Source organism: Podarcis erhardii (genome assembly GCF_964252035.2).
Source record: "Podarcis erhardii genome assembly, chromosome: 12".
Taxonomy (NCBI): domain Eukaryota; kingdom Metazoa; phylum Chordata; class Lepidosauria; order Squamata; family Lacertidae; genus Podarcis; species Podarcis erhardii.
Genome location: NC_138513.1, coordinates 34,781,243 through 34,804,380, shown reverse-complemented (window position 1 = coordinate 34,804,380; position 23,138 = coordinate 34,781,243). Strand labels below are relative to the sequence as shown.

General features: G+C 41.6%; 1 protein-coding gene across 3 annotated transcripts in view; it reads left to right on the top strand.

The window, feature by feature from the left end:
- THRB (thyroid hormone receptor beta) overlaps nt 1–23,138 on the top strand; it is a 175,889-nt gene that overhangs the window by 105,002 nt on the left and 47,749 nt on the right. For all 3 annotated transcript variants that reach the window (XM_081833810.1, XM_081833809.1, XM_081833808.1), the window contains exon 4: nt 17,633–17,697. Coding sequence is in view for 1 of the 3 variants with exons in the window: in XM_081833809.1 (XP_081689935.1) it covers nt 17,691–17,697 (7 nt within the window). In the remaining 2 variants the exon portion in view is untranslated. The remainder of the gene's footprint in view (nt 1–17,632; nt 17,698–23,138) is intronic.

The following is a 23,138-nucleotide window of genomic DNA, read 5'->3' as shown; positions in this document are numbered from 1 at the left end:
AACCCATTCCGGCGGAGGGCGTCGTTTGTGGCCCGGCCCTGGGCTTTCCCATCCTTCCAGCCATCGCTCCGCTCCCCTGACCATCGCGGAGCCTACTGGGTTCCTGCCAAACCCAGATTCAAATTCTGGCCTATCCGCGGCGGCCTGGGGGGCTACTGGAGCAGACCGAGTCAGGGCAGACATCACTCTGGTCTGCTCTTGGAGAACAAAAAGGGCTGGAGCTACTACAGTCGGCCCCAGTGCGACTCTAAGGTGTTTTGCCGTTAAATATTGGTGTCATAATAACCCTGAGTTTGGAAACTGGCCATGGACTTTATAGCACCATCAGGAGGAGACATGTTTATAGAAAAATCACTGTTGCAGCTTGTCATTTTTATAAAAAGTGAACAGCTAAAAGATATTAATTTGGTGGTTCCCTCACTGCAAAAAGCAAATAAATCAAATTATCATCATCATCTTTGGATATGGCTGAGGTCACACAATTTACAGAATGAACATGGGAATAAGCCACATGCATATCACAGATAAGACCAAGAACACATTTGTAATATATCATTCTTTCTTTTTTTTTTAAAAAAAGCAGATTTATAAATTTTTAGTAGAAAAGTAACAAAGGTTAATAACAATAACAATGAAAAACAAACATTTCATTATAAGTTGCAATTTGGTTCAATACAATAGAAAATAAAAATAAGGAAATAAAGTTAATTGGATCAATCTAGAGTACTGAGCCACAACTGTCAGTGTGTAGTTGGAGGAGTGCAAATGTATTTTTCTTTAATTGCAAAGGAGATAAAATGTACCAGGTGTTTTAAAACTGATGGTTCCAGTTCCATTTTGCAGAGCTGTAGTTAATGTGACCATTTCTCCATCAGTGCTCTGCCCCAGACCTTTTGGTACCACTGATGAAAAATGCTTTGTTACAGGAGATTTCCATTTTTTTAGCAGTGACTAGTTGTGCTGCAATAGTCTGTTCTCATTGCTGAAAGCAGCATTCTGTCTGTTGTAGTCATGCAATAACTTGTCCTGCTCTGCTTTAAGAGCAAGGAAGCGTTTGTTCTTTAGATTAAAGATGTCTTCAGAAGAAAGAAAGAAAAAGCAAACTTGCCCTGCTGCTATTGGCAACTCAAAACGAGCCTCACCAACATTTGAAATGGTAGGTTTGTGCACCGTGAGGTGTCTTAATGTACATATGCATGCATAAATGGGCATAGACACTCAAGGTTTAGCTTCTAGAGACCCCGAGAAGCATGTTGTTAGAAGATAGATGCTAACAGGATATTGAAAAGCAATGACCGCTCCCCGCCTAAAACGGGGGGCGCCCTTTGCGTGGACACGTGCAGCCCCTAGATCTGGAGCGGCACCAACAGCATAGGCTTGGCTTTGCCTTGCGCGGGATCTGGGGACTCCGCCTGTCCATGCAAATAAAAAAAAAAAAAATTCCAATGGGCAGAAATAAGGACAAAATGGAGAGTGTTTTACCAGGACTGGGTTCCAGAAAATAGAGACTGCTCTAATAAAGAAGGAAGAACTGCAGTACATACACTTATTATACAGAGAGAATGACAGCTAAAGTCTTGAACTAGGTAAGGCAGGGCTTTTTCTCAGCCGGAAAAACTCCGGCACTTACCAGGTGGGTACCATTGCCATTATAAGAAAACAAGGGAGGTGTTCATGGTGAGTTCCAGCACCTCTTTTTCTAAATAATGATAATAATAATAATAATAATAAATGCTGGAGATGTGAACAACTAAAGCCTTGCGCTATAGTAAGAGTTTCAGAAGACACACTGGGGGGAAATAGAAGAACCCCCCAATGTGATATATGCTTTAAAAATAAATATTGCTTTAATGTGGATATTTTGAAGCATTAGACCCCAAAAATCCATCTTGATGGGAGCGTGTACTGGAGACCCCACCCTGACTCTTTCTTCCTCAGCTGTAAGCATAGGAGTTGCTCCGTGGGCCCAATACTTGCTAGTTCTTGTTTATGGGCCAAATTTGACATATCAGTTGCATTGCTATCACATGCTTTGGACACCAGTCGAAATCCCTTGCGCCACAGTTTTAAAGTGGGGGGACATTCGCAAAGGCTTCTGCGAGCCTCCTTCCACAGTCCTGGAAAGGAGGCCCTTTTACACAGCCGAGATACGATTTTGAAACGGGCTCAAAAAAATAATAATATTGCATCATGATCAAGCAAGCCAATATTGCACTGAGTTGAAAATCTCATTATCTTTCACAGTGATCTGTTAGTTTTCTTGGCCAGCAAGACTCTTTCCCCACATGTAACAACGATGCTGCTTTCTGCTTCTTTGAAGAATATCTTCCTTGTGGGAAAGATTGTAGCTGTGCGGCACAGCCTTGTTTTGCGGGCAGAAGGTCCCGTCTCATTTCCCGGCATCACCACATGGGTGCTGGGAGAGGCCATGGCCTGGGAGCTACTGGCAATCAGGGTAGAGATCTGAGGGAGGCATGGCAAGGCCCTGAGTCAACAGATGATTGACAAGTGATGTCACCTGATTGGTGAAGAGTTGCTTGGTGGGACAAGATTGTCCCACAGGCCCAGTTTCCCCACTTCCTGGGGTAGACAGTACTACAGTGGTACCTCGGGTTAAGTACTTAATTCGTTACGGAGGTCCGTTCTTAACCTGAAACTGTTCTTAACCTGAAGCACCACTTTAGCTAATGGGGCCTCCCACTTCCGCGCCGGCAGAGCACGATTTCTGTTCTCATCCTGAAGCAAAGTTCTTAACCCAAGGTACTATTTCTGGGTTAGCAGAGTCTGTAACCTGAAGCGTATGTAACCTGAAGCGTATGTAACCCGAGGTACCACTGAAGATGGAAAAATCAACTTCTTATTACAAGGTACCTCTCTGTGTACCTGATAACATCACCTGAGATAGCTCAATTAGTAGAGTATGAGGCTCTTCATCTCAGCGTTGTGGGTTTGAGCCGCATGTTGGGTGAAAGATTCATGCATTATTATTATTATTATTATTATTATTATTATTATTATTATTTCCCCAGCCACTCTGGGCAGCTCCCAACAGAACACTAAAAACAGAATAAAAGATCAAACATTAAAAATTTCCCTAAACAAGGCTGCCTTCAGATGTTTATTTCCTGGACATCTGATGGGAGGGCGTTCCACAGGGTGGGCGCCACTACCGAGAAGGCCCTTGCAGAGGGTTGGGCTAGATGACCTTTGTGATCCCTTCCAACTCTACAATTCTATGATTCTGTGCCTTAAAGATGCCAGCTCTTAAGAATTTAATAAGTCACAGCATATGGCAAAGCCATATTTGGAGCACAGCATGTCTGCCACTACAAAGCCATAGTTTGGAAAGGGAAATGAGACCACCTCGTTGTCAAGAGGGGACACTTGGGAGTTAAATATGCAATGCAGTTGAGGCTCAGGATTGTGACCCAGTTTCTCCTTCTTTCGTCCTCCTGTTTTGAGGCTTTCAGAGCGACGAGCCGCCTGTCTCAGGCAGCAGAAAGCCTGGCTCTTGCTTTCGAAAGAACCCGTTGCATGGCTTTCCCCGACTTGAGGTTATTAAATTCATGTGAAAACTTGAGTGAGTCAGAAGCTATATGAGTGTGGTTGAGTATGCAAGCCCTTGGGTAAACAAGAGGGATAAATATAGTTGATAGCTTGTGTGCACTAGCCTGGAAAACTGACGATCTCACTGACTGAAGGCAAACTTTCATCACACTGTCCTTCTCACCTTTTCTGCCCAGACTGTGCCGCATAGAATACTCTGTGCATGCATGCGTTGTGCGCGCCTGCCAGAGAGAGCGAGAGTTCTGTGTGCTCTTTCACTTTTACGAGGCTACCTTATTTACACCGACACTGGTTTGTAGATACAGGGCATAAGTCATAAAGTTCACTGGGCTTCCGCTGGGGACTGTGGGTCAGGCATTGGCTCTGTGCAGTGTTGGGTCTGCTGCTTGGGGAAGAGAAATCCTGCTGGCTATTTGCTTTATTCATTTATTTAGACAAAGTAATAATCATAAATAAATAAGAATAAAAATGTGCACCCCACCACCGAGACCATTCCATTGTAACTATCCAACCTCCCAAAACTTCAACACCTCTTGCGATGGTTTGACCCCTTTCTGTTTTAACAGTACAGATTCTACAAACACCCTCTGTATCTCCTCAGAATCATTTCTCCTGCAAATTCCCCGTCTTACCTTAATGGCACATGTTAATTTGTCATCAATAGCTATATCCCTCACCTTTTTCTACCATTCTTCCATCTTATATTCTGCTTTCCCCTTTCACTTCCTGGCTAAAATAATTTGTGCAGCTGTCAGTAAATTTGTGAGCAAGTCCTTCATGGCCTGTGAACCTTCCACCCCATCGTAAATTGATAATAATGCTACCTCTGGACTTTGGGTCAGCTTTAACCCAGTGATTTCTGCTATCTCCTTAAACACCCTTTGCCCAAAAAATTGTACATATTTACACTCACACCACATGTGAACACAATTCCCTGTTTCCTGGAATCCCCTCCAACAGGGTAATTGCTTCTGCCAGTCCTGAATAAGGCAGAGGTCACTTGTAGCTGGAGCAGGGTAGAGGTAGCAGCTTAGACCCTCAGGGGAGCTGTCAAGTGGAACCCAGAAATGAGGATTCCCCACTGAGTTACACCAGTGACCAGGAGACAGAGGAATTCTATAGCACACATGGGAGCCTCAGCTCTTCCTGGAGCCAAGCAGGCCCATATCTGGAGTACACTTCCATGCTAGCCTTATCCCAAGTAAGGATCAAAAAAGCCAGGAGGTTCAGTCTGCCATGTGGGCATCCTTGGACTTTCACACAGGTTTGATCACCTGCCAGGGACCGGCAGGACACTGGCGAGTGTGCGCCAGGGGAAGGGGGACTGGTGTCTGACTTGGGAGGAGGGGGAAGTGGTTTGTGGGGACCTGTACAACCCAGAAGGCAAGAATCAGAGGCAGGGGAAGCTTCAGAGCTGGAGGGTGGAGCACAGGATGGGTTGGAAGAAGAGGAGCAAGAAGGCAGGTCAGGCAAGTGAAGGACCAGGTGCTTCCCCAGCCTCTCCTGCACCACTGTCTCCCAGAACCAAGAGGGGACTTAAAAGGGATGAGCGATGGAAGTTTCCATCCAGGCATAGTCTCCAGCTGTGCATGTGGGAAGCTACATAAACTGATGGAGGGGGAGTGTCAGGGGCTAGACAGAGGAGGAATGGTGGGAACTGCCCCCTCTTCTCCTGGACCTTCCCAAGAACAGGAGACGGTATAGATTTAGATCATTGGTTTGCAGAAGGGCATAGTTCAGAGGCTGCAGAGGGCAGAAACTGGGAAATATTGGAAGAGGACCAGGAAGAAGAAGAAGAAGAAGAAGAAGAAGAAGAAGAACAACAACAACAACAACCAGGGGAGAGACAGCTGACAGACTCGGTGTCCGTGGAAAGCATTCCTGACCCCCCTTCTCCCAGGACCAGACAGGCATTGAGGGTAGGAGAACAGAGAGCTCAGAGGCAGAAAGCTCAGATTAGCTGACGCAGAGGTGACATAGAGTAGGGGAGACAAAGGGGGAGTGGGACTTTACTTGAAGCAACACCATTTCTCAAGAGAAACCGCATTCCTTTGTCTCTCGCTGTGATTATTGAATAGACTAATTTGGAAGAACTCATCTTTTTTTTATCTGTTTCTTTGCTGCCACCAGGGGAGGGATCTGGTTCCCCAAAGCCTGACAGGGGGTGGTCCTCTGTTGCTGCAACTGCTCCATAAGAGCACCAACCAATAGGTCTCCAGAACTGCGTAGAAGTGACTTTGACAATAAAGAGTTAACTCTCAGTTGGGAAGTACCTTTGACATCACCTCCACTCCTGTGGGCTTGTGGGTATGGCAATTTGCCAAACATCTTAATCATGTCCCATCATTTAAACTAAATACCTAAGGGAAACAATTGTGCTGATCATGCAAAGTTGTTCCATTCTTCATGGAGTGAATATTGAATGAGATGTCCTGGGAGTTGCTGTGCTATATGGAGATACACTGGAATTATGATAAAATCCCCAGCTTTGGTTGGATCACATGCCACATGTTTCTTCCATGCCTAGACTGATGATGATGGTGGTGATGATGATCTACATAGAATAGAAACACGGTTACAGTCTGAGAGAGCCAGAAAAGGGTGTGTGAAAACTCAGACCAGTGTTTTGTTTTTATTACGCAGTGTAGGCAGAATTACATCTAAATAAAGCATTTATTGAGTGTTAAATTTCTGCATCATTATTGGTACTGTCTCTTTATTAGTGTCTTTGGCACAGGAAGCAATGCTACATTTTAAATATTTTTACCAGTCGTCACTATGTCTTGGGTGGTAGTGGAGAATTTTCAACTCTGTAGAACCTTTAGGATTTATTTATTTTTTTACCAAAAGGAAAAAATAAATAAAGCTGTTATATATGAACCTGTGTTTTTCATCTCTTATCTTCTGCTTGTGTTTCTCTTTAAACATCTCATTTTTGATAATAGATTACACTAAAACCAAGGTTTTAAGTAGCTGACTTTTTTAAAAAATGAACATAAAAAGTTCCATTCTCCTTAACAGAATATAACTTTAAAAAACACATGAATACTTATTTGTGAATTTGCAGACATTAAAATATTTTTAATATTCCATATATACACTGCAGACATATATTAAAGCAAAACAAAATCTAAGTTGAAATGCTAAATTAGTATCCTTCTGTTTACTAATTTATTGGTAGAACATTTAGTACATTACGCGTAGTAATATCTAACTGAATAATCAGTGCTGCAGAGAAAATTTATAAACTGAAATATTTTAATATATTTTTTCTGTATGCTGTTACACACTCCTTAACCTATTTGCTTTTCTTCATGTCTGAACACGAGGGAAATTAAATTGTAAAAGAGGGTGTGAATTGTTGTTAACTCTGTATTTCTGTGCCATCTTGTTTCCACTGTGCCAATTTTTTTGATGAGTTGCAAAGAAAATTTGATCATCCCAGAGGATTGCAAGGCATAAGCACACACAGACGTGTTACCGTTCAACTCATTATTAGGAAACTACCTTCAAAAAATCACTTTTTTCTAAATTAGAATTTTAGGGTGTAGCTGCAAGGAAGCTTACATTTGCTAGTTGAAAAAAAAAAACACCCCAGCATAATTCTGTTCCAGGCATCAAGAGACAGTGAATTACCTATTTGTTAAACAGGCATGCCCTTTCACAAGCCTTTGACAGCCTATAAGGCTGGGCCAAAGTATTTGGTTTATATGTTTCTGTCAATTTGAGGGAAGGCAGTGAGAGATTTTACTTTCGTGGGTTCCATGATCACTGCAGATGGTGACAGCAGTCACGAAATTAAAAGACGCCTGCTTCTTGGGGGGAAAGCAATGACAAACCTAGACAGCATCTTAAAAAGCAGAGAGACATTACCTTGCCAACAAAGGTCCGTATAGTTAAAGCTATGGTTTTCCCAGTAGTGATATATGGAAGTGAGAGCTGGACCATAAAGAAGGCTGATCGCTGAAGAATTGATGCTTTTGAATTATGGTGCTGGAGGAGACTCTTGAGAGTCCCGTGGACTGCAAGAAGATCAAACATATCCATTCTGAAGGAAATCAGCCCTGAGTGCTCACAGGAAGGACAGATTGTGAAGCTGAGGCTCCAATACTTTGGCCACCTCTTGAGAAGAGAAGACTCCCTGGAAAAGACCCTGATGTTGGGAAAGATGGAGGGCACAAGGAGACGGGGACGACAGAGGACGAGATGGTTGGACAGTGTTCTCGAAGCTACCAGCATGAGTTTGACCAAACTGCGGGAGGCAGTGGAAGACAGGAGTGCCTGGCGTGCTCTGGTCCATGGGGTCACGAAGAGTCGGACATGACTAAATGACTAAACAACAACAACAAAAGTTAATAGCCCTAAAATATTTGGGTGCTATATTTCAGCAGGTGATAGTTGTTAAAAAATTGCTTCTTGATGCAGGACCACTCTGGAATATTCTGAATGAGAAAACCCCTATCAGAGAAAGGGGTTAGGGTCATATTTCTAAGGATTGTACAACTAGATCTGTGAAAGGGAACAAAGTTCTGGCACCTCTCACGTGGGCACCATTGCCATTATAAGAGAACGAGGAAAGTGGTGAATTCTAGCACCTCTTTTTCTAGAAAAATAGCACTATGTATATCCTGGATTGTAATCAGCAATATTCTTTTTCTCTTCCCATAAATATATACAGAATTATACGAGTGTGTACCTGTACAATTACATTAAATTGTTATTGTACCATTGCTGCATTTCATATTCCATTTGACATTTAAAGCAAAATTTCACATTGTGAAGCTAGGCACTGTGAAAATATAAATGTAGGAAGAAATATAAGTTTATCATCCAGTTTCATTCAAAGGAGTAGCTATTACCATAAAAGAGACCATATTTAGTTCTGTAAATTTAAATTGTGACCTTTTATACAAAAGTACTATAGCACTATGCTGTGAGTGATCTGTCAATGAGAACATTTCTTCCTTATGAGAACAATAATATCTAATTGCTAACATTAATAATGAAAGGAATACGATTTTAATTGCAGATGTAAATGTTTCAAAGATTAGCTGCTCTCCTATTTACTTTCTATGCACCATGCCTAATCTTGTAGACCTCTCTCACTTGCCTTCTTTCCAAACAAAAACTTCACCGGGTGCAGAAGACATGCAGAAGACATGTGACTGTCACCTGAGGAAATAGACAAAGATTACATAGCTGATTCACTATTCTAATAGATTACATAAACCATATGACCTTTGCCTATGTGAAAATTGTCCAATCCATCTCTTTCACTTTACAAAGTTTTCAATACACACACCGAAGAGTTCAAATAATCTTCAGAATACGTTTTTGTTGCTGCACATTAAGTGAGGGCATTTTTAAACATACTTTTCACATACTTTATGTGGGTTGCTTCCCCAGATGAGGACCAAATCAAATAATGCAAACATGAAGAGCTTTTGATAGGTGTTATTGAAACCAAGTCAGTAAAAATTGCATTTCTAAGAAGAAAAACATAAGAAACAAGCAGCAGAGGAGGCAACTTCAGATTGTTCCCACTGGGCCTTCCATAAGTAGGCCAAAAGCATCTTAGATCTTCTTCCAGCTCCATAGAGTATAAATGACTTCCGGGTTAGCGCGAACGGCTAATGGCGGATTCCCTCCGAGCTCCGGAGGGAATCGGCTCTGCTGAGGACGGGTCTTGCCGTGCCGGCGACACGGGGACCCTCAGAAACCGCAGGCGCGGAAGCCTGCGGACTTGGTGACTCGGTGGGCACCTTAAGCGCCCTCCCCGACCCACGAAGAGCCTTTTTAAAGGCTGCGGAGAGGGTACGGAGAGTGGCGTGGTGCTGAGAGTAGACCGCTACCTCAGTAGAGCGAAGCCGCAAGCCATGGCCGGAGAGCGCTGACTTTCTTCCCAAAATTTGGACTGGATAACAAAGGACCCGTGAGTAGTGGAATTTGGACTTTAAAAATTTTATCCTGTGAATTCGGCACGATCGGGGGATGTGTTAAAGGGAAGTCCGCACCCCCTCTACTTATAGACGTTTCAAAGCAAGGAACGGAGAATTAAGGCGGAATGAATACTGTTTTGAGGATTTAAAAGTTTCTCACAAATTTGATAGAACAAGATTTTTGTGCTGGAGAGAAAGGGAATTTGGAACTTTGTGTGTATCCCCCCCAAAAAACCCGGGAGTGTCCTATTTGGGTCCCGGAGGAAGAAGTGAAAGGAGTTTGACAGCTGTCAAAGAAGCTGTCAAACGGGCGGACAAAGTAAAGAATTTTGCTATTTAATAACTCTTGGAATTAAAGCTGATACATTTGGACTGAGGCGATTGGAAACAAAGTATTGATAATAACAAAGTAACAGATTATTGGAAAAGGACTACTAAATAACTGAAAGCCCCCTAGGGGGAATTAGTGACATTACAATGGCTGCAGAGGGAAAATTACTGGCGGAGATAGAAAAAATGTTTTTTCTCGTGGGAATCCTGCAGGAGCAGAGTATGGCTCTGAGTAAAGTTTTTATGACCTTGAATCCTGAAACAAACAACTCTGCTGAATGCACAAAGGAGATGTACGATAAAAATTCTGCAGCTGAGCAGGAAGAGATGCCTTTGGAATTGACAGAGAAAAAAGAAGGAGTTCAGACACTACAAGTGGAAAATATCAACCAGAAATCTGCAGCGTTAGAGTATGAGCAAGAAGACCTCTGGATTACAGACCTGCGAAAGATGAGAAAGAAGAAGAGAGAAGCCCCTGGAGTACTTGGAATATTAAAACTAGAAAGAACAAAGCAATATGATTGGGACTTTTCTCTTGAGTATGGAAAACTAGATGGTCTTTCGCAGCAAACACTCTTCAACATTCTTAATGAAAGAAAATATGATCTGACTCTGACTGAACTCCTTCGGGGTCTTAGGACCATCAAAGAGGACTACCAATATAGCTGGCAGAGAGGGACTGACAGAGAATCAGACGCCTCGGACGTGAGGAATCCGGGCTAGAAATATTTTTTGTTTGTTTTCTGGACATTTGTCTAGGAAGGGACAGAAACCGGGGCAGGGGGGGGAGAGAATAGAATTATAAAATGTTATGTTTTGTTTTACTTGGTTAATGTGACCTATAATTAATATAATAAAGGGAAAATTTGTGAAGGGGAAGTTAGATCGACCTTAAAAAAAAAAGAAATTAATGATTATAAGAGAATTGGATAGTTGAATACAGATAAACAAAAGATTTTAATTTTTAAAAGCAATGTGAATATCTTCAAGAGGTTAGGTAAGAACTTGCTGAATTAATTTTGGAATTGGGATGTAAGAGGAGGGGGTGGGGGGAAGTCAATGAAAGTGGGTAAAGAAACTTAGGGTATGTAATTGTATTTGTGTGTTTGTTTGTCTTTGTCTTTGTGTGTGTGTTTGTTGTTATAAAATGTAAAAACCCAATAAAAATTATTTAAAAAAAAAAAAAACATAGAGTATAAATGACACCAGTTTGCAGTACTTTGTGCTCATTCACCATAAGGAAGACTTCAGGGATTCTAGCCTAATTGTGCATAACTTTTAAGCAGAGAACTTTATACCATAGAAGTTTAGAAGCAGAAGCTTGACTGAAAGTAGACTTTTCAAATTGTTGTTATGACAGTGCCTTTCACCTCATTAAAATTTTGACATGTGTGCACATGGTGTATGTATTATTCTTTTTTTCTCTCCATATATATGTTCTGTGGCAGGGTCACTGATGTGATCTACCTTAGGGGAGTCCACATCCCAATGGCAGATCTTTCCTTATTTACTGGAGAACAGTAATCTAAAACATTTTCCCCTTCCTTAGATGTCTTCTAAAGGTTGTGTAGTTACTTATCTCCTTGCTTGTGGGTCACAAAACTCCATACCTTCCAACAATTCTCCAATGAAAATAGGAACGTTCTAAGGAAAAGCGGGACATTCCAGGATCCAATCCAAAACCGGGCTGACTTTTGTAAATCCAGCACTGTGCCTGGAAAATAGGGATACCTGGGGGCGGGGGCGGGTCTGCTTTGTGTTTTTCTGTGAGGGCTAAAAAAATAATAATAATATGTGGGTACAGTATTTGTTTCTCTCTTGCTCTTTTGAATGATTGAGTATTCTGAAAAACCATGTTGGAAAACTTTTTAAATTACTTAGATGAAAAATCTTGTAAAGATCTTGCTGAGAATGTATTTTTTTTCATATATATAAAATGAAACCATTCTTTTTAACTGCTTGTGCATTTCAGTAATTTCAACAGGAGGCTGAAGGACAAACTGATCCGTGAGTGGACCTCCTGGAGTATTTTTTATGAACTTCAAAGCAACTGATTGGGGGGGGGGGTTTGCTGCTAATTTTGACCCTGAAAGTGGTATGGAGGACAAGTTTTAACTTTTTCCTTCTGCTGTTTTCCTGATTAATATCACCTCTCCCTCTGGAGCTGTGATTAGGCTGGCTGGGGGGCAAAAGACAGGTATTTACATTGAGAATTTCAACATAATAGCGGTAGGCATGTGCCCATTCTCTCTCCCCTCCCTCTTGCCATATCCCACTTCATCCAACAGTCTGGATGAAGGTGTGTGGTGAACCAGAACAGAGAAAGTAGGCTTGGTCTTGCTCTCCCCTCTACATATTCTGGGTGCATGGTTCACATTGTGTAAACAGGACTTCTGATTTCCCCCTAGCCTGAAACCTGTCTTTTTCCTTTCAGTCTTCGGAAAGTTTCAGGGAGATTAAACGTGCAGGGAAAAGCTATGCACTCTGACTTGATCTTTAAACTCTGTGTACAGTCACAGAAGGGATGCATGTGACCCGGAGACTTTCCCCTGCTGTTAGTTCGTCAATTGAATTTTACGAAAACATTTGACTAGGCCCAAAGTATCACCATCAGAACTGGTTGCATGCCCACCACAGGTATACAGTGGTACCTCTAGTTAAGAACTTAATTCGTTCCGGAGGTCCGTTCTTAACCTGAAACCTTTCTTAACCTGAAGCACCACTTTAGCTAATGGGGCCTCCTGCTGCCGCCGGCAATTTCTGTTCTCATCCTGAAGTAAAGTTCTTAACCCGAGGTACTACTTCTGGGTTAGCGGAGTCTGTAACCTGAAGCATTTGTAACCCGAAGCATTTGTAACCCGAGGTACCACTGTATATAAAGCACATTTAAAGCAAATGATTCCTCCACCCCCAAGAATCATGGGAACTGTAGTTTGCCCCTCACACTGCTAAAGTTCCCAGCATTCTTTGGGGGAATGTATGTGCTTTAAATGTATTTTTAGTTCTGCCCAAAGTTGTTGAGCTTTCTTTGAGCTATTTTTATGGAAAATCAGCAAAAAACGGCACTGCCTCCATGTGCCGCCATAGGTATGGATTTTCCTGGACATTTGTCCATTCCATGTGGACACTGCTGCCGACTCCAATATACCGGATATATCTGGGAAATCCAAGACATATGGCAACCCAGATTAATTCCTTCAGACTTGGTATATCTTTCCATCAGCCAAGAATGGCTTTCCTCCCCCAAATCATTATCTGTTTAATGATTTGGGTAAGAAAAGCTTGAGCATGTACAAATCCTGAACCACTGAAACATCAATAAAAGTGGGAAAAGAAATATGAAATGTCATTTAGTAATATGAACTTTTATCAGATGGTGCATGCCACTCTTCACTAGAGTGATGGTCAATGTACAATAGAAAAAGTTGCCTTTGTCTTAAAAAAAAATCATGTATGCACTTTTTGGAGATGTGTTTTTTTTAAAGGTGAGTCTGCCAGTTAGAGATTATGATTCATGTGTCTTCTAATAAAGTTGCCCAAAAATTGTTATATTGCAAGTTGACTTTTTATTAGTCTTTTTCCAGAGCTAGTGAGTAATTCACGATGCCCTGGAAATGGTGACAGAAAACCACTTATCATTTAATGACAGCACAAAGAACGGTAATGAAAATTAACACAGAAGATAAACTGTCCCTTATTGAAATTTAAATGAGAGCTAATGTGTCCTGAATTGATTAAGCAAAAACAAGGAAAGTTTAACGTCAGACTTGTCTTTTGCTATGAGAAAAGATGGTGGAGAAAATTCCGTCTGCTATCACTAAAATTTTAAACAAAATTTCCACTTTCACATGGAATGGGAAAAACTGTGCCTCATTCATGAGATAAATTATTTAGAGCACTGCTTCAAGTCTCTGAGTAAAAAGAGGGGGGGGGGGGAGTTGGACCAGTAGAAAATAAGCTAAATAGAATCTCTGTGTTCCAGAATGATTGTAATTGGAGAACATATTGCATTTCTTAAACTCTTTTTCACTGGTCTTCATTATTGGTATTGCACATACAGAAACTGGGGTTACCCACATGGATAACAAAACATGGAATGTCTTGTCAGAACAATGTCTTAATAGACAAATTAGCAGTAGTGACATACTCCTTAATGTATTACTCTTGTTGGGAAACAAACCTTTCCGATTTCAGCGTAAACATACTTTTACCATTGATCTACATAATTCCAGTGTGGGTGGATGAGTAATGTTCATTTACCAATTGCACTGAATAGTCTCGCTCTTCTGTTCAGAGTGTATTTGTAGGAAGTACTGCATAGCCTCCACTGACTGGCCTTGGTAAATAATGCTCTTTTCCGTATTAAAAATAATTTCAGATTTCGAGTGAATTAACAGTCCATCTCTACCCCATTTTGAGAAGGTTTGGTTTTTAATGTTCAGTATTAAATGGCAGAATATCATGCGAACCCTAATGTAAAATGATTTATATTAAGGAATTGGTATGGTATAGCACCTTGTAACAACCCATTGATTTTCCGGGTTGAAAGAGATAGCAAAATAAGTATTTGGTTTGGTTGCTAAAGTGTTATCAAAGCTTCTGCTAACAGGGGCCCCATTCCGAATGGAACGCTACCTTCCTTATATATTGTTTACATGCTAAATTCAGGCTACTTATGAACAGGATGCCTTCCAAAAGAATAATATCAGATACCCACAGGGGGGAGCTAGAGGATAATATCCCTCTTAAATGTCATGGAGGGATTCCTCACTGGAAATAATCTAAGTAGAAAGAATGTCCTGTTTCATTTGCTGGGCTTCTTCGTGGGAATTTATTTTTTATTCATTATATTAATAGGTCAATGCTATACTTTAAAGGAAGCCCAAGTGGTGTGCATTAAAACACACAAATAATGAATTTTATTGCATTGTGATGCATTATACGAATCCACTCAAAATAAAGTTTTCCCCAAATAGCTGTTCCTTAAAAGTAGAGCAGGATATAAGAAATAAGCACATTAAACTAATAATGAAATAAACTAGGAGCAACAGCGTTTCAGATCTTCTCTCCAGCCTTTAGGGAAAGCATATGAGACATTAAAGGGTTGTGATTATTAGCAAAAGCTTGTAAAGGAAGTAGCTAGACATCGTTTTTTTGAAAGCAAATTTCATCATGATTGCTGCAACAAACACACAGTATGTCTTTCATTTCAGGAGAGTCTGAACAGCATCCTAAAAATGAAATTGACAAGGCTACTACTAGCAAAAACTGTAAAACACAGTATAACCCCCATGCCAACTTCCAAGATGATGACAATGATGATGTGATACAAGTTTTCATCAGCTGTGGGCATCACACAAACCATGGCTTAGCAGGCATGACCAAACTCGGCCCTCCAGATGTTTTGGGACTACAATTCCCATCATCCCTGAGCACTGGTCCGGTTAGCTAGGGATGATGGGAGTTGTAGTCCCCAAACATTTGGAGGGCCAAGTTTGGCCATGCCTGGTAGGGTAAACAAGCAAATGTGCAGGTTACCAGAGAGGATATAATATATTTATTTATACCCTTCCTTTTCCCCAACACAGCTAAAAACATAGGGGTAAAACAGTCATTAAAAGCTCTTAAAAACATACAAATGATTAAAATAAAAACAGCATGAAGCTTCATTAGAAGCAGCCTGTTGAACCAAGTATTCACCTGTTGGCAGAACAACAAGGAGGGAGCCAGTCGAACTACTATAGGGAGGGAGTCCCAGAGTCTGAGAGCAGCCACGGAGAAGGTCCTCCCTGGTTGTTCTGCTGCTGTGCTGTGCTAAGCCATGTTTTGGCTTCAAGTGTCATTCAGACCAGGGCTTGTGGTTTAGTTCTCTCCAGACAAACCATGAGTTGAAACCAAGGTTTGTTCTATGGTTTGCAGCTGCAAAAAGTGTATTTTTAGAGGACTAGGTGCCAATAAGGAACAAACATGTCTCATTTTAAATTTATGGGCCACGTTTCAGGTAGTGGAGCTTGTCACTTACTTTTTGAGGGAGGAAAGCTATGTTAGCAAAGGAAATGCAGGGACATGACAGGGCTGTGCCAGGTCAACTGGGAATGCAGACGGATACCTGCGATACCAAGCTTCTTCCCCCATCTATCCCAGGGAGGAGGTGGCAATTCTGGACTGGGGCCTGAGCTTGACCATTTTAGACTGGATGTGAGTTAGGCGTGCCACCTTTGGTCGGGCAAAATAAAGGACAGTTCAGGGAAAATATGGGACAGGTTGGGGAGGGGAATTGGGGACTAAAAATTACTTTACTGGGTGCAGAAATGACTTCAAAGCAAACTATTACTCTCTCTCCTGCTCGCTGACTCCGAATCTCTGTCTCCTATGTCTGCACAAAAACTCTCTTTCTTTCCACCCAAGGCATGCAAACCCCCTCAGGGTTTTATTCTACCACAGAAGAAAATTAGATAAAAACCAGGATTAAGGGGTTTTCTTAGGACCAGTCCTTTTTTTCTTTTAAAAAAAAATGTTAAGGGGTACTCTCATTTTCCCACTCATATTGAAATACTGCCCCTCAATGAGGCCAAACTTAGATTCACAAAATGTTTAGGCGTATGCATACCCCCAGAAAAAAAGCACTGCTTAGGACGCCGGAAAGTATGTGTTTTGTATCCCGTTGGTGTAGTGGTGTGATGTTAACATATGAGAGTGCTGGAGGTGAAATAGTTAAACAGGTTACCCAATTGGAACCCAGGGGGTGGAGTCAGAGGGACTATAAAACCAGCTCTGGGAGGGGCGAAGGGGAGGAGTTTGTTGGGAGTTGGGTGGTTGGTTGGAGTGGGAGTCAATTGGGATAGAGTCTGTGGGTAGGTTGAGTTAGTGTAGCGAAATAAGCTGAGTCAGGAACAGTTAGGAACTAGGAAGACAAGAAAATGTGAGAGGTGGTTTAATGAGGGAGAGCAGGTAGCGGAAGTTATAGGTCTGGATAGGCACCCCGTGAATATAATTGATTGATACTGTTTATGAAACCACACGCTTGTTAAACTGCAATAAATAAACAGAAGTTTATGTTCCAATTTAACCCTGACTGGACTCAGTATTGTACCAGGTAGGGCCTGGGTGGTGACAGCAAGAAATAAAGTGGTGGCACAGGGATCAATAGACGGTGAAACGTCTGGGGACCCTGTGTGATCGCCACAAGTGGTGAAGGAAATGTACTGCAGTGGGGTGGGGGACACCGAAAATTGGGGAGGGGGTTGAAGAGGGTCAGTAGTGGGGAGTGAGAAATGTCCCTATTTTCACCTGAGGAATGTTGGAGGGTATGCAATGCAGAGACTAGGGAGGAGGAAAGTGACAGGCACTGCTATGTCTTACACTGGTTGCACGTAAGAAAGCAGGCAAGTGGGAGCTGGCTGAGTGAAAACTAAGGCTGGTGGGGCAGCATCCAGATTCCATTGGTACTTAGTGGTCTGGTATTGAGTTGTGTTTCTTTTGTTGTAATAATCTAACCATTAATTGTTTGCCATTTTGAGGGGCTGGGGACTGAAAGACAGGTTTGAGATAAATATTTAATAAATATATAAGGAATGTGTAGCAAACAGGTTGTTGTTGTTGTTAGTACTACTTCATGCCAAAATAGGCTTCTAAGCAGTTTGCAAAGTGTAAAACAGAAAAGAAAGAAAGAACACCCTTTACTATAATATGAATAAAGCAATCACATCAAAACATTAAAATGTCAATAATGAAAACAGCTGGTTGTTCTGTTTGCTACACTTGTTGAAACTGTTGTCTTTTTAAATCCTTGACAGGTGATAACTGGTGAAAAAGAGAAATGAGGATGACTACCTTTTGCTGATTCCCAGCAGCATGTCAGGTACTTGAATTTATTTCATAAGAGCTTTTCTGTATTTCCCCCCCTCCCAAAGTTGAGGTTCTGCAATACAAGCTGTAGTACGTAGAGCTCCATGTGACCTCATTTCCCCCAGTACGATATTCACCTGTTCAGTGACACTATGCACACCAGTGCTTCCCAAACATTTGGGAACCACCGACCACCCCCTCGGTTCCATAAACTCATCCCCCAGTGCCCCTCTACTCCATAAAAAGCATTATTCAGAATAGTGGTTTGCACAACCAACTAAGGAGTCTAATAACACAGTTATAATTCAAGACAGGAACAATTAATTGCACAATTATTCAAAATCCAATTAAAACTATTTAGCTGAACTAATACAACAAAATTGATGAACTTCATCCAGTGATATCATCTTTTCGAAGTCTGAAAACCTCCGTGTTATGGAATCATTCTGACAGAAACAGTTAGAAGGTTCCAGAACATTAATTTATATATGGGAGTAGCGTGCTTAAAGTGAACAGTGAACCTTTCTGGAGGTATGCCTTTATTGCTCCTCTGACCTTCTAATTAGAATACTCCATGCCACTTAGCACTTAGTACCAAGAGGATGATACCACCCACCTTAGGAATCACTGGTATACGCAGAGTATTCCTTCATATTACACATTATGTAGTAATCCATGCTTGTTCTGAGGTTTTGTGTGCATTGCAAGGCATCTGAGCATTGCATTCTGCACATCGCCACTGATGCAGTTTCCCTATCCATTTGAGAGGCGATGATACTCTTGTGAGCCATATCTGCTACGGTTGTTAATGGGGTGTAACGTAGTTCTGGCAACCATGCCAGAAATCACCAGATTGATATGAATGTCTGTAAAAGCACCTATAGACTGTATGCACATGGGAGGAAGGAGAAGAAAGATCACCATTGCTGGTGAATCAGGGTAGAGGCAGGCAAGTAATCCTGACTTTTCGTGATGTACTTCGGAAGGGAAGAAGCAGGGCATGTCCTGGGAAGAAAGGGGTGAGGCTCAATTATGGAAGGTTCTTCTTGCTCCTAGGAAAGGTAGAGAAGGAAGTGAGTGGATAAAGGTTTCCATCTGCTCTAGTTATTTGGAAGGACGCGGGTGGCGCTGTGGGTTAAACCACAGAGCCTAGGACTTGCCGATCAGAAGGTCGGCGGTTCGAATCCTCCTGATTGGGTGAGCTCCCATTGCTCGGTCCCTGCTCCTGCCAACCTAGCAGTTCGAAAGCACGTCAAAGTGCAAGTAGATAAATAGGTCTGGCAGGAAGGTAAACGGCATTTTGTGTGCTGCTCAGAAACGGCTTAGTCATGCTGGCCACATGATCCGGAAGTTGTACGCCGGCTCCCTCAGCCAATAAAGCGAGATGAGCGCCGCAACCCCAGAGTCGGCCACGACTGGACCTAATGGTCAGGGGTCCCTTTACCCTTTACTGGCCAATTGCCAGTTCATATATAAAGTGGGGTTGGTGGTCGTATTTACACAAAAAGGGCTAAGGAGAGAAGTCTACTTTATCTCGCTTTCCTTTGCTGCAATCTGTTTCTTTAGGCAGTTTATGTCACCAAGGTCTGATATTGGAGGTGAACCAGACTTGGATGATGATGATGATGATGATGATAATTTATTATTTATACCCCACCCATCAGGCTGGGTTTCCACAGCCACTCTGGGCAGCTCCCAACATAATATTAAAAACACGATAAAACATCAAATATTAAAAACTTCCCTAATATTAAAAACTTCCCTAATCTGGGCTGCCTTCAGATGTCCTCTAAAAGTCAGATACTTGATTATTTCCTTCACATCTGATGGGAGGGCATTACACAGGGCGGGTGCCACTACCGAGAAGGCCCTCTGCCTAGTTCCCTGTAACCTCACTTCTCACAATGAGGAAACTGCCAGAAGGCCCTCGGAGCTGGACCTCAGTGTCCGGGCTGAACGATGGGGGTGGAGATGCTCTTTCAGGTATACTGGATAAAAAGTGCTTAAAGCAACAGAACTCGGCAAAATAAGGGGAAAGCAGGCAAGTTTTGCCTAGTTTCACAAAAAATATATTGGCTTCACTGTGACCCTGTATGAACTGAGTGTGCCCTGCGTCTATCTAAACAAGGAGAGCATTGCAAAGCTTTCGAACCGCCACCAAAAAGACCCTATCTCTTGTGCCTACCCATCAGTTCTCCTAACACTGACATGTCAGAATGCAGGACTATATATTTATGGCACTTCTATAGTGATATATATGTATTTTTAAAAACTATATAGGTTCCTGTTTTAATTACCTGCCACTGTGCAATTTATTCTTCGTATGGCAGTAGCATTGGACCCATGTTGAGGAAAGATAATTTGCTTGAGCTTCTTCCTTTCTTTAAAACATAAATGTGCATTTTTGCTACAAGTTAACATTAGTTTAGCATTGCTTGGTTTGGCCCATGGACATTTAGCTTCCAGGACTGACCTGGGTGCACCTATTGCCGTAAGCCTGATTGCATTTGCCTTGGTTGATCTTTCTCACTGATGCCAACCCACTTCCTTGCCCTCAGATGCATGCATATTTTAGAGCGTTAAAAAGGGGGAAGTAAACACCCCTTATCGCTTTCTGTAGATCGTAAGCAAGACTCTGTGTCCGAGGATCTCTGCAAAATAATCACTCACCTCAGTCGCACGGTTCCTAGAAGGCCATTGATATGGAGGAGAGATCTAATTTGTGCATCTGCAGAATTTTGAATTCATCGGGTGCTCCTGTTTAGCAGTCAGAGAAGATTTTTTTTTAACTGCAGCGAGAATGCTTGGATGTGTGATTGCCCAACTTGCCATTCAGAAATGGGCGAACACTCTGCATGTTCTGAACTTTGTCTTTGTTCCTTCATCCTTTATTTCTGGGCAAGTTAAAACAATAACATCTTAGAGGATTATACTTTGCCAGTTGAATAATGTATAGGACAAAAGACCGTTTCTATAAAGAAGAGACTAGTTTCTATAAAACTGCAGCATTCTTTTTGTATTTTCCATCCTTATTTGTATGCCTAGACTCTTATTTATGCTTCACACTTTGTGTGTGTGTGTGTGTGTGTGTGTGTGTGTGTGTGTGTGTAGTTGCTGGTCTGTGTGTTGGTGATCTCGTTTTGATTCCATTCACTGTAAAGCTGTAGTGGCTTTTCTGTTGAACTGAAGGCTATTATATATCTGCATTGTTAATATTCAGGGCAAATTACTCATGAAAGAACAGTATGCTTTGAGGGCAGCTTTTATATAAACCTTGTGTATTGTCTGTTAACTGCACCAAGCATTTATGACTTAGGTGTTTTGGTATCAATGTTTCTAATCAGAAATATTACCATAAATGTGTAATTTATCAATCGGAGGCAATATAACAGATTATACTGCGAGGCTCTGAGACTAACTGAATACTTTGCACTTTCAGAAAAGTGATATTTTAAATTACCACAGAGTGTAATTAATGACTTTATATTGTCTGGGGAAATAAGCTCCTGCAGGGAACTTTTTGATAGTTCTCTACCTGCATTTTTTACTAGTGGTGTTGGGAACATTGTGAAACAATCTGCTGCCCACTCTTATTTTAGCTATTGATCTGATCTCAAAAGAAAAGTGTGAGGTTCATTTTGATGCAAGAGGGTGAAATTGGTTACCACTGGACCTCCCAGATTACTCAGTGCATAGATATTCAGAGCTCATAAGAAATTATTTTTAGACCTCTGTTTACATCTTCTGTGGTATTCATTGCTTCAGGTTACATTTACTGTATGTAGGCTTCTTTGGTTCAGCCAAAAGTTTCATTATGATCACTGAACAATTTCTCAAGACTGATATTGTACCCATTCTTAGAGCCTTATTCCTATAGAGGAAGAAGCCTAGGAAGAAAAATGATCCACTTGATCCTGTTGAAAATGTGAAATATTGCTCCCTAATAATTGAGAAGGTAATGGAAAGGACCATGCAAACCCTTTTCTGTGCACTGTTTTTTCCTCAAATAGTTTATGCTGAGGACAGAGATGGCTTGTTGCCTAGCAATCAGTAAGTGTTTCCTTTCCCGGAACTGGCAAAACAAACAGATGGGGCTGAAATTCTATGGGAGTAGTAACTCACCCGCGAGGCATTTTTGCTATCTGAGGCATCTGCTGCCTTGCTCTCCCAGTCACTGCCCATCTCATCTTTGGTGGGATGTAGAAGGCATATAAGTTAGATTTAACAGCTGTGCACAGGGTGCCCTCCCTCCTGAAGCTACAAACAAAAAACAAAAACAACCACATCCACATCTCTTCTGTTAACTTCTGGAACAGGATAGCTCTTAAGTTTTGGGATTTCAGAATCACATTTTTCATATTTTCTTTCATGTTGTTATAGCTTTCCTATATATCTTTTATTGGGGGGTAAGGAAGATATTTTAGAGCCCTCTTTCTTTGTTCCACAGAGGTACCCAGTTGATGCACAGCCTATCTCTGATACAAGCAATAGATGATGCCACCCAAACTAAGGAAAACAGCTGTTTTCACTGTCCCCATTTTTATTAGTTTTTTTTAAAAGAGGCAAAAATCTCAGTAGTGCCATAGTAATATGAATTTGTAGTTTAGCTTCTCTTAGAGAATCAGTGCAAGCAATAGCATTCAAATAAACGTTTAACGGTATTCACTGAAAAGACTCACAATCAAAAAAGAAAAAGAGAGAGAGGTGGAGACTAAAGAGAAAGATGCTCAGTGTTCACATGTGAAAACGGGCTCAGATGCCACATGAGATGTGGTCCTTCCCCACATGGTGACTGCACCTGTGAACTGGGAGTCCCCATTGGCTTCCCTTTCCCACTCAGTGTGCAAGCACAAGTACACCTACAAATACCACAACGGGCTCTTGTGGGAAATGGAAAGTCTATGCCCTATTAACTGAGTGAAGGGGGAAGGGCATGCATAGACCTCTCATTTCCCATAAAAGGCACATTGAGCTGCCTAAGTGTACCAATGTGCCCAAACTGAGGAGGGGAGTGAACCCATTCATGTGTGGGCAGTGATTGTAACCAATGGCCACAAGGATTTCTCCATCTGCACAGGGTGATGGGGGCTAATTCTCAGCATACAAAGGAATATGCTCATGTGTACATTGTTGTAGGCATGAGACTAGTGCAAACATTCACTACATATTTTTTGGTCTCTAGACCCACTTAGAATAATATACGGTATGTGCAATTTTGTTTCCCTTGGAACTTCATTGTTAATTGTTTTAACTAATGAATCTTGCGTGGGAGGGGAGACACCAACAAACATAATATATGCATTTGCTGTATGAACAGTGATTATTCTGGAAATCAAGCAGTTCATCACATTGGACTGCAGAAAGGTTTTGTGTAGTACAAAAGACACTACAACCTTCCCCCACAAAAAAATCCTCATGCTAATAATTTTTTTTCTATATGACAACAGTGTATTA